This window comes from Drosophila elegans, unplaced genomic scaffold, assembly GCF_018152505.1.
Source record: "Drosophila elegans isolate 14027-0461.03 unplaced genomic scaffold, ASM1815250v1 contig_767, whole genome shotgun sequence".
Lineage (NCBI taxonomy): Eukaryota > Metazoa > Arthropoda > Insecta > Diptera > Drosophilidae > Drosophila > Drosophila elegans.
In genome coordinates, this window is record NW_024546120.1 from 875,119 (window position 1) to 887,476 (window position 12,358).

At 46.5% G+C, this 12,358-nt stretch overlaps 1 protein-coding gene across 1 annotated transcript; it reads right to left on the reverse strand.

Annotated features, from left to right (window-relative positions):
• Positions 1-9,316: 9,316 nt before the first annotated feature.
• LOC121467815 (uncharacterized protein K02A2.6-like) lies at positions 9,317-10,834 on the reverse strand. The gene is made up of 2 exons (XM_041710121.1): positions 10,629-10,834; positions 9,317-10,352 (listed from the first exon to the last, which is right to left on the reverse strand). The coding sequence occupies exons 1-2, from the start codon at positions 10,832-10,834 to the stop codon at positions 9,317-9,319; spliced, it is 1,242 nt and encodes a 413-aa protein (XP_041566055.1).
• Between the last annotated feature and the right edge of the window lie 1,524 nt (positions 10,835-12,358).

Sequence of the window (12,358 nt, forward strand, 5' to 3'; positions counted from 1 at the left end):
CGGGCATTCGTTCCCGGAACGGACTCACCGAGGGAATCTCCGTATCTGGCCGTCTCGGAGGCAGTTGCTGGAGCTGCTGACGCTGGAGGCTGCTGCTGCTGCTGCTGATCGCTGCTGCTGCTGCGGCTGATGCTGCTGCGGCTGATGCTGCTGCGGCTGATGCTGCCGCGGCTGATGCTGCTGCGGCTGATGCTGCTGAGACTAATGCTGCTGCTGCGGTTAATGTTGCTGCGGCTAATGCTGCTGCGGCTGATGCCACTAATCGCTGCCGCTGTTGGAGCCGATCGCTGCTGCTGGAGATGGTGCTGCGGCTTATGCTGCAGCGGCTGGTGGAAGACGACCAGGTTAGGTTCGCCTGGTAAGGTTTGACCTTCCCGAATCTTTTAAATTTCCTGGGCCCTTTAGATAGGGTCCCCGGCGGCTTTAACATTTAAAAAAAAAACACTGTCGTTTACAAGTTCAGGACTAATAAATAACCACTCACTTTGAGTTATCCAATAATTACGAATTTAAAGTCTTCAGCTTTTTCCCGACCGTTCTCCTACTACTTCTTGCAGCAACTAAAGCAAAACCCTGACCTACACCAAAGTCGCTCGCCATTTTCCCTCCCGCTCTCTCAATATGGGTCAGCGAACGTATTCAAGGCTATTTAACCCAGTTAACGAGCGAACCGGGCTTAATTTAAATAGCTAGATCCTCTCCCGCTATCAATAGTCGGTGTCACCACCGAATCTTATCGATAGCGGGACCTGCTGACGTATCGGTTCGTTTTAGTATTTTCCAGACGGCTTCAACTGAAAATGCAACACCACTCTGGATTCCGAGACACGCTAACACAGAGTTTTAGACAAGCGCAGGAATACTTGGGAGCATTTGGACTTGGACTATTCGGATTCAGCCGGTCTCGATACCAAGATGCAGTTCCAACGGTGTCCAACGCGGGGCTCACGCCTTACGGGAAGTAGACGCATGCCGATGCTGAGCTCGTGTACTTTGTTATTCCTCTTTCCAGATCACAACCTAATATCCTTGGCATGGTACACTCCGATCGGTCGTCCTTGAAGAATTTCAAGCTCGTACGCATTATTGCCGACTGTCTTGACCACCCGAGCTTTCAAGAACTTCCGAGCAAACTTTGCATTGAAGGCCTTTTTGAAATCGCTGGGGGCAAAGTTGCGGTGATACACTTCCTGACCTGGCTTCGCAAGGAAAGTACGAGTCCTTTTGTCGTACCGCAGGCGACTCCGATCGTATGCATATTCGAGGTTCTTCTGCACCTTGTCATGGGTCACTTGGAGTTTATCAGCTGTTCTCATCACAGACATTTCGTGATCACACAGCGACTTCAACTTCCTTGCCGACTTGTAGCTGTGTCGTTCAAATACGGTGAAGAACGGAGCTTCTCCAGTTGCTGAATAGATGGCCTCCTCAATCTCCGGAAGATACGCGGCCCATTCTCGATGGTCTTCTTCTAAGTAGCTTCGGATCGCCGCCAACACGCTTTGGTTTACCCTTTCCGCTGCGTTGCTTTGCGGAGAGTGGACTGGCGTCTTGATGTGCGTAATGCCAAAGCTTTCCATCGCCTCCTCGAAGATCTTGCACGTAAACTGGCGGCCGTTGTCCGAATGCACAATTTCTGGAACCCCAAACTTGTAGAAAACCTCGTGAATTAAGAACTCCACTACATTTGAGGCCGATGCCTCTTGCATGGCTTTCAGAAATGTATATTTGCAGAAGTGATCCGCCACAATGAAGATGTAGGCCTGTCCCTTCTTCGACCTCGGATACTTCCCCAGGAAATCGATGTACAGCTTCTGAAATGGCCGCTCAGTCTGGACTCTCTCACCGATGCCAACTTGCATCCGGCAATTCGGGGATTTCGTCTCCTTGCACACTTCACACCTGCGTATGGACTCCCGGACTTGCAGTGCCATGCCAGGCCAGTAAAACTGCCGCCGTAGGTTTTCCAGAGTTTTTCCCATTCCGTCATGGGCTGCCATTGGATCCGAATGTGCACGCTCAATTATGCTGTGGGTCAGACTCTGGGGAATCCACAACTTCCATTCGAAGCCTTCCACCTCGTCATCCAGATTTTCCGAAGAGACTCTCTTGAAGATGAGACCGTCCACTATCCTCAAGTCAGGTAGGTGGGCCAAGTTTTTTTCCACTTCTTGTAACAACTCCGTGTACTCTTCTCCAGCAAACTCAGTGGTCTTGAAGACGATCAACTCTGACGGGTCCACCGTTAGCTCTTCAAAACAACGCGAAAGGGTATCTGCCACGACGTTCTCGCTTCCTTTCCTGTGTTCGATGTTGAAGTCATATCCCTGGAGTTGCAATGACCACCGAGCCAGCCGACCCGAAATGTCTTTCATGGACATGAGCCACTTCAAGCTGGCATGATCCGTGATGCACGTGAACGGCATTACTTCCACATACGGCCGGAACTTTCGAATGGCCAGCAGGGCTGCGAGGCATTCTTTTTCGGTGACGGTGTAGTGCACTTGGTGACAATTCATCTTGGCCGAGAAGAACGCTATGGGTTGCTCCTGGCCGTCTTTATCCCGCTGGAACAACACTGCACCGACTCCGATCTGGGATGCATCGCACTGGATGAAAAAGTGCCGCTTGAAGTCCGCATGTACCAGCACTGGCGCAGTAGTTAGGGCCAACTTCAAGGACTCTACTGCCAGCTGTGCTTCTGGACTCAAGGAAAACTTTTTATTTCCCGTCTTCTTCAAGGATTCCGTGAGCGGGGCCGCCAACGTCGCGAAGTTCTTTATGAACCGACGGTACCAACCCGCGGTTCCAAGAAAGGCTCTCACTTCCTTCATGGTCCTTGGCTTAGGCATCCGCCTAATAGCTGCTACACGCCCTGGATCCATCCGTAGACATCCTCCACCCACTATGAAGCCGAGGTAGGTCAAAGACTTGAACCAAAACTTCGACTTGCTCAGACCAATGGTTTAGCCTGCTTCTTTCAGGCATTCAGCGACTCGGCGAAGATACTTCAAGTGCGTTCTCATGTCAGGCGCTAGTATTAGTAGGTCATCCAAGTAGACGAACACATTCGAGCGGATTTCAGCTGGAATTACTCGGTTCATGAGTCTCACCAGCCTCTGTGATGCGTTACAGAGTCCGAAACGAATCACACGGAACTGGTAAAGCGGCCGACCAGGAACCGTAAAGGCTGTGTATTCCTTGCTGCTCGTGTCCAACTCAATCTGCCAAAAAGCGAACTTGAAATCCACGCTGGAAATGTAGTACGTTTGGTCGATTTCGGACAGGATTCCGTCTATGCTGGGCAACGGGTAAGCATATTTGATGGTCACATTATTAAGCTTACGTGCGTCTAAACAGAACCGGTGTTTTCCAGATCTTGATACTACGGTGGTGCGGTTGCTCCAGGAGCTTTTGTTCTCCTCGATGACTCCGAGCGCTAGCATCTTGTCGACCTCGTCCTCGACCACCTTCTGCTTCGCGGGAGACATCGGATAGGGTCGATCCTTGAACACTTTGGCTCCGTCCATCAGCTCAATAGTGTGCTTCTCCAGACTGGTGGTACTTAAGCCATCCCTCTCGAAAGTAAAGAACTGCTGCTTGATCTCCTCCAGCTCTTGTTCCTCGGCTTTGGAAAGCGTCCAGGACTCGGGATCGGTTTTCTCCTCATCGTCATCCTCGACCTCAACGTAGTGCTCCATCTCCCTGGCGTGTAATTCTTCGGCCTTCTTCAGGTCTTCGGGATCGATGTGGCATATAATTGCTCGGGCCAGTCCGAATGCTTGCCAAAAATCCACTCCAAAATAAGCTGGCTGCTCCAGGACACAAGTAGAAGAGGATGTGCCCCGTCCGTCCTCGGTATTCCACCGGTAGCTTGACCCGTCCTATAATTGACCGATACTCTCCAGACGCCGTTCGGACTGCGGATAAGTACTTCTAGACGGGCACATCCAATGCCTCAACCAGCTCTCTGCAACCTTTACCAAGCAGACTAACACTCGCTCCAGTGTCCAAAAATCCCGTCAGTTGCTTGGTCAGGACTCGGACTGCGTCGAATGGTCTGGGATCTCGCGATAAACTCAGCTTCACGGCGGCCACTGCTTCGCGTCGGCAGGCCCGACATTTGCGAAATCGATCCCTGGCCTTCTGCACCTTGCGAGACACCATACGCATTCCGCCTAATTGGTGCTCTGAGAAGATTCTGTTCCTGGTCTCAAGGTACCGCCGCATCCTCTCCGCATAAGGTAAGTATCGTAATGCAAACTTATTACTGTTCTTAGAAGGTAAACATTTATCTTACCCTACCAGCTCTTCTTCTCTGCGGAACTCCTGTCTGGACGCATCCTCTCCGCCCAGCCGACCGTTTTCCGCACAATCCGGACATTTGGGAGACACGGTGTCTGGCTTCCCACATCGGTAGCAGAACAGTCTGCGTTCTGTTGCTGCGCAGTCACGGAACCCGTGATCCACGGCTCCGTAATTCCAGCAGCCGGCTCGGAACGGATTCTTCGCCCGCACTTCGTCCACTTCGTGCCACGGAGGATCCTCACCAGGATCTGGGCCAATAGCCTCGTTAACCTTGACCTTCTCCGCCGGAGGATACCGCATCGGCTGCGTGTACGTGGTCCGTCCACGTCGTCCAAAACTGCGTTCCACCTCGCAGCACTCTTCCCGCAGTTCATCCACTGTAAGCACATCCATCGCATAGACAAACCTTGCGATGCTCTCCCTCAAGCCCTTTTTAATTATCTTAACCAACTGTCGCTCTGACAGTGGCCTTTTCAGACGGGCCGCTAACTGCTGCATCGCGTGGATGTAATCGCCAACTCCTTCTCCGGGCTGCTGCTCCCCCTGCAGAAGTTGGTGCATCCGGTCGTGCTCCGTCTGGTGGCATCGGAACCTATCCATCACCGAGGCTCGAAGCTGGAACCACCTGTCCACCCTGCAGTGACGCACGTGCACCCAGTACCACTCCCGAGCCCGCCCAGTAAGCAGCAGGGGGAAGTTTCCGAGCACCTCTTGCCACGGGCATTGGCACTGCCGCTGCAAGAACTCCAACCGGAAGAGAAAATCTTCCACCGAGTTTCGTTCATCCTCACCGTCAAAGGACACGCCCCACCGCTCAATTCGCCATTGCTGGTTGGCGGCTACCGGCCCCACATTGGCATACAGGTGAGGCTCCTCGCGAAACTCTGAGGCCCTGCAGTCCTCAACGCACCAGCTTCGGGCCGGGCCATCGTCTCGGCGCGACCTTCTATAATCCGGAGGATACCCGGGACTGCTACTCTCCAACTCCTGGAAATCTAGCAGCCTCCTCGGCGGTTTGGGTGGCACCCTCGGCGGAGGTAGCCTGGAACCGTCCATGCCGGCGACCCGTGTGCTATTCGGCACCGCACCTTGCGGGGCTTGACCAGGGATTCCTGCGGTGATCTTTGAATCCGGACGCCTTCGCTCATCCGGCATGCTCTCCAGGGGAAGCTGAGGCCGCTGAGCAGCAGGCCTTAACACCTCGTTCATCAGCTTCATCATTTCCAGGAAGCCACTTTGGATCTCGTCCCTCAGTGACTGATTGATCCCGCCTTCTTGGGCCTTCCGATGGGTCTCCGCCTGTGCCAAAGCCACATTAACGGCCGACCTTGCCGCGGAATCCACAAAAGGATCGTGGAGTCTTGCGTCCTTATCGTCCAGCTGCAACAACTCATCCGCCGCGGAACCAATTCCCTCCAGGTCCTGCTGCAGTCCGGTGTCCTGTGGTCTTTTTTGCTTTTGTTGCAGTCCCTGGCGCAAACGGGCAAGCGGAGTCCTAGCCAACCCTTCCGATATGCGCGGCAAGCCACCCTCGGTAGCGCTCTCCACATCCGTGGACCACATATTTTCGTCGTCCTCGCCTGGAAAACCCTTCGACCGAAGCAGGTGATCATGCTTGCTGCCTTGTCGCTTTGACATCCTGAATTTTGGTAACTTCCGAAACCCGGATTCAATGTGACAACCAAAAACGCAAATTATGTATAAATAAATAAATTATGCTGAATAATAATGATATAATAAATAAATACCACTAAATAATCTGCACCTAAATAACAGGCATACTTATATTACCAGGCCAATAAATTATAATCATTCAAGTCGCGGTGGCCGAGCAGCGCGTGAGGACGTCACGGGTCACGACCACACATTTAAGTTTGAAACCGATATGATATGAACAGCAATTACCAAGAAAGCCCAAGGATCTGCACAAAACAAACAACAACACTGTAACCCTCAAAACAAAACATTCATTGAAATTACGTTAACAAAAAAAAAAATATGTCCCTAATACCTATATCACAGTTTTATCACAGTTTTTGGTTTAACCTTTCGTGCTTATTGCACGGACGACCTGGGATGCGAATCTTTCGATTTCCTTCGAAGAGGATGTCACCGCCAAATCACAGCTAAACCCTGTGAATTGTGCCTCGGGAGCAATTGTCCTACCTCTAGTGGACACGCCTCCCTTTATCCCTACAAAATTTAAATTTTGCATGTGTGTCATGGGCTGGCTGGAGATATATAGATATGCGAGAAGACGTCGACTCGGCTATCACATATTTTATTTGTTAGATTGGGCGCCATATTGTTACGGAACTGCATCTTTCCCGGAGGGCAGCGCCGACTAGCCACGGAGTCCCAGGGCGGAGTACCCCCTATGCCCTGCAGTCCGAACAATCGATTCCGACTCATCGGACGTCTCACAACACTAGCCTGGAGATTTACCATCTCTTTTACAAATCAAAACAAATCAAAGTTATATTAGTTAGTTAACTAAAGCAAAACTCTGACCTACAGCAAAGTCGCTCGCCATTTTCCCTCCCGCTCTCTCAAGATGGGTCAGCGAACATATTCAAGGCTATTTAACCCAGTTAACGAGCGAACCGGGCTAAATTTAAATAGCTAGATCCTCTCCCGCTATCAATAGTCGGTGTCACCACCGAATCTTATCGATAGTGGGACCTGCTGACGTATCGGTTCGTTTTTGTATTTTCCAGACGGCTTCAACTGAAAATGCAACACATAAGATCCACAACCTCGAAGGCAGTCGACAATACGGCCAACGTGGTAAACAACGTCGAAATTGTAAATCACAAGGAGGACATCACTAAAGTCTACAATGTTTGGTGCTTCACTACTGGACTCTTCATTCTTACTTTGCTTCTGAGTTTACTCCGGATGTACAAGCGATCTGTGCAGATTCGTCGGGACCACGGACACGAACTGGAGAAAATCGTAGCTGTCACTACCAAATGGCCAGAAAGGAGCCAGCCATAAAATATCAATCCGTGCACAACTAACTTATACTTCATAACTAATTATTTAAATTTTGTCAATATATGACTTGTGTGAACAATCAACAACGTCTAACAATAATAAATGAACAATTAAATGCAAGCAAAAGACCAAAGTTTTTGTATGTTATTGGTTAGAAGCGCCACCGTCAAACATCGCGAGTGCCGTTTTCACTCTTCTCTTCCCGCAATTTGTAACGCAATAAAGCGAATACTATTTTTTTTGTTTGTGAAAAATTACCAAAATTGACCAATTCCAAACAATTTCATATAACATAATTTTTATACACTTGCAGAGGGTATTTGCAACGCAGTGAACATCTCCGACCCTATAAAGTATATATATTCTTGATCGTCCGTTTCTACGCAAACAAGTCTCTTAGTTTTAAAGCTATCTGCATGAAACCTTCACAAAAGTTGTCTTTCTATTGCCTGTAGTATATAAGTCGGAACGAGCCGGATCGGAATACTATAGCATATAGCTCCCATAAAATCAATCGGAAAAAAAAATTTAAAAAAATTTTAAATTTGCTGTTTTTAAATTTTTTTTTTAGTTTTGCGACATAGTAGTGGTTTATTATTTCAGAACTACGGTTTAAATTTCATTAAAATCTGACGACTATATTATATAGTTCCCATGGAAACAATAAAAATATTAATTTTTTTTTTAATTTAACTTTTTTATTTTGTAATTTTTTTAGAAATTCTTTTTAACAAATTAATAATATGACAGTTCAGAATTACGCTTTTTATTTTGAATACGATATCATAAGCTGCCATAGGAAATATCAAATAATTAAGCTGCAAATCATCATAGCTTCAACATACACGCAAGTAAATCATAATTTTAACGTTTTCAAGAATATTGTTTTTGCAATAGGTGCTAGGGTATATGAACTTCGGCTTGCCGAAGTTTGCTTCCTTTCTTGTTTTATATAAATTAATTCAACTATTTATCAACAGTGTTAAGTGAATTTGCACTTATATATATATATATATATTTATGCATATGTGTATAATTAATTTTCCGAACCTAGAATACCACAATGAGGGCTCTCGTCGATGGAAATTAAATAAGGTAATTGCGTTGCGTTCGACTTACTGTCGGTTTGTGAAATATAGGTTTAGTTTCCTCAGAAACTCTAAGTTTAACTGGGTTTCCTCCGAAAAAACTGAACAAAACTCGTTTTCAACTTGATCAATCACTGCTCTTTATGGCATTAATTTGAAACAACTCTAAATTAAATGCTCGTAAAAAGGATCTTCCATGTAGAGGCATGTTTTTATATTTAGTCACAACAAAAATAGAATTTGCACAGGTATCTTTGAACTTTATTTGTGCAACGAACTCACCCAGAATCCTTATCGGGCCACCATTATAATTTACATATGGTGTTTTGCACGATTTTAACTTGGACGTTTTCATTTTTCGAAATAGATCTACAGGGATCCGGTTACAAAATGCATCAGTGTCACAAGCGGCTCAAATTTGATGTTAAGTGTGTACGCTTCCTCTGAGCCTTTACCTACAATACTGAAAATGCTATTATTATAAATGTCGTTATGACTACTCAGGTGGCTTGGAGCACATACAAAGTTTATATTGTGTGATTTTCGTTACTTGCATACAGTTGCAAGATGTCCAATTTTGCCATATTTATGGCACGTACGGTCTTTGTATTTCCACTCGTGCTCCATTGTGCTCGCCTTGGTCGCCAGCTTAGTCTCGTACATTAACGCCTTTTTTAGTGCCAAGTCTAAGGGTATGCTCCCGTCGTCCTCACAAAATCTTTCTGTTGTCTTTGGTTAGAAGCGTTCTCGGTGAGTGCTTGGTACAGACTGGCTTTATTCAGAGCTCAACGAGAGAATGAACAAAAGTAACGTGTGTGTGTATACTTGTGTGTGCTTATAGAATGATGGAATACAGATTAGTTTTGGATGTGCGATGTAGCGAGAATACATTTTGCTTATACATAACACATCTCCTCCTTTAATTAAGAACTATTTATATGCTTAGTTTTTCTGAAGTCCTTTGGCTTAAAACGATCGACTTCCTGGCGAACACGGCTGCTTTGGCGTACTGGTATGCCTGAAAGACGTCGTGTAGATTGGTTCTGCCTCGGCTGCTGGGTAGGCTCTGCTGCGCGTTCAGGAGGACGAGAAACAGGAACAGGATCAGATTGCTGAACAACTGGCGGAGTTAGCGGTCGATCTTGCTGCTGTATTTCTTGATTGAAGGATGACTTTGGCAGTTCAGGAATCCACCAAAACTCTGGAGGTCTCTTGATTGAGTTGTTTGCTGACAACTTCGGTTTTAGCTGGTTGAAATGGCGCTTGATGTAACCATTTGACGTGCGAACAATGAACAGCATTTTTCCAACTGGACGGTCGATAATGCCTTCAATCCACTTTTCTCCCCTTGAATAGTTTCGAGCGTATACCATTTGATTAGAGATGTACTTGGTGATTGTCCGTTTATTCTCGACAGGCTGCTCGATAAGTTGACTAAGCACGGTGCGGACTGTTCGACCGTGGATTAACTCGGCAGGAGTTTTACCTTGGGCGTTTGGAGTGAACCTGTAAAAAGAAAGATATTTTGTTACAGCTTCCTTAAGTGGTATACCGTCTTTGAGGTTCTTCTTGACTGCGAATTTAAATGTCTGTACAAATCGCTCTGCTAATCCGTTGGATGCTGGATGAAACGGTGCTGTGATAATATGCTCTATACCGTGCAGTTTGCAGAATTCTTCGAAGGCGTCAGATGTAAGCTGAGGACCGTTGTCGCTAACCATGGTTTTCGGGTATCCTTCGATGGCGAAAATCGAAGAAAGTGCAGCGATCTTGTTGGCAGTTGTTGTAGACGACATTTGGATGAAAAATGGGAACTGTGAGTACGCGTCCACGCATATGAGCCACATAGCGTCAAAGATTGGACCGGCGAAGTCGATATGAATTCGCTCCCATGCTGTTGTTGCTGCTGGCCAACTTTGGTACTCTCTTGGTGGTGCAGGATTGTTGCACTTGCAGATGCTACAAGACTGAGCAAGGCTTTTGATGTCATCGTCTATGGTAGGCCACCAAACATGTTGTCTTGCCAACTGCTTCATTCGAATAATGCCCCAAAGGCCTTCATGTAAGAGTTTTAGGATATGGGCACGTAGACTGGCTGGAATTATAATACGATTTGCGTCTGTGTGTAGGCAAAGCATTTGTTTGTTAATTGTAAGAGCAAACTTCCGGTTAAAGTTAGGCAATAGGGCTTCGTTGCCTGGCTGGAGTTTTTCTGGCCATCCTATAGATACGTACTGCAGGACCTGTTTGAGAACTTTGTTTTTGTCCATGTGGTTGCGAATTTGCTCGGAATTTATCGGTGGTGATACTTCGACTTCATTGTGGCAAGCTTCCTCTTCTTTGTCGAAGTCTGGATCTGTACCCACTGGGAGGCGTGAGAGAGCATCTGCATTACCCTGAGCAGATGTGGATCGATACTGGATATCGAAGTTGTAGGCCATGAGAATAATAGCCCAACGTTGTAGCCTGTTTGACGTCATCAACGGAAGATGCTTGCCTGGATTAAAAATGGTAACAAGCTGCTTGTGGTCTGTGATTAGGATAAACTTTCTGCCATAAAGGTATTGATGAAAACGTTTTACTCCAAATATTATGGAAAGTCCTTCCTTTTCGCTTTGGCTGTATTTAACCTGATGCTTGTCGAGCGTTTTAGATGCGAAAACAATGGGTCTCTCTCCGCCAACTGGCTGAAGATGCGAAAGGACTACCCCGATGCCAAAGGATGAGGCATATGTAGCGAGCACTAGCGGTAATTTTTCATCAAAGTGAGCTAGCTGCGTTGCGTTAATGATGTGGGACTTAAGAACTGTAAAAGCCTGCTGCTGTTGTGGGTCAAAAAAGAAGGCTACGTCTTTTCTGCGAAGTTGATTCAATGGAGCAGCCAACTGCGAATAGTTCGGAATAAAATTACAATAATAATTAACTTTACCCATGAATGCTTCCAATTGTTGTAAGTTAGAAGGCGGACACAACAGTTTTACAGCCTCCAAGCCTGAGCTGTCTGGGAGAATGCCGTTTGCGCTGATTCTTCGCCCTAAGTATTCTATTTCTTCCTTGAAAAAGAAGCATTTTTGCCGTTTGCATCTGATGTCGTTCTCTTGGTGCCTGGTGCGCTTGCAATCCCGTAAGGAAGACGCTGATATTGAAAAAGGCCCAGTGGTGTGCTTACCACCATGATTTCCTTCGAAGCCTCATCTAATTCCATCTGGAGATAGGCATCCTTGAGGTCTATCGTGCTGAACTGCTTACCATGATGTGAAATAAAGCTTCGTTTGTTGGTAACGGATACTGTTCGACGTCGATTTGTGCGTTGACTGCCTGTTTAAAATCGCCACAAATACGAATATGAATTTTACTGAATTTTACTGAATTTTACTGGTTTCCAAATTCCGGCTTGTGTGAGTCTGTCTGCTTCGGCTTTAAATTTGTCCATTTGAGCGAACGGAATTTGGCGGCATTTATAAAACTTTGGTGTCGCTGAAGATTTTAAAAATACGCTGGCTTTGAAGTCTTTAATGACACCCATGGCTGGTTCAAACACTTTGCTGTACTTGTTGCAGGGGTCACTTACTTTGTCATTATGTACCTCAAAAATGTTTGATACTTGCATGATATCAAATCCGAAAACATTAAATAAATCCATGCCGAAGAGATTAGTAGAACTTTCTATATTTACCACGATTATGACCACTTGTTTCTCTTTCTCTCCGCACTTTGCGAAAGTGTGCAGCTCCCCTAGTATTGGTATTGGAGTATGTCCAAACGCATGTAAAACTCGGGAACACTTATGCAATTTCGGCTTCTGCAGCAAGGCGTATGTATTGGAGTTTATCACGGATGCTGTTGCTCCGGAATCCATTTGAAATGAGATAACTTGTTTTAATATTTTGTAGTCAGTAACTTTTCTGTTTTGTTGACATTTACTTGACCTGTGACACTGTAAACTGCTTCGATCACTTCGACTT

Bases quoted from the DNA above. Each gene is read 5' to 3' on its own strand.
- LOC121467815 (XM_041710121.1), bottom strand. From the start codon at position 10,834: ATGGCCTACAACTTCGATATCCAGTATCGATCCACATCTGCTCAGGGT. The intron at 10,353-10,628 runs GTACGTATCTAT...TCAGTCTTGTAG, and splicing joins GTTCTCAAACAGGTCCTGCA to CATCTGCAAGTGCAACAATC.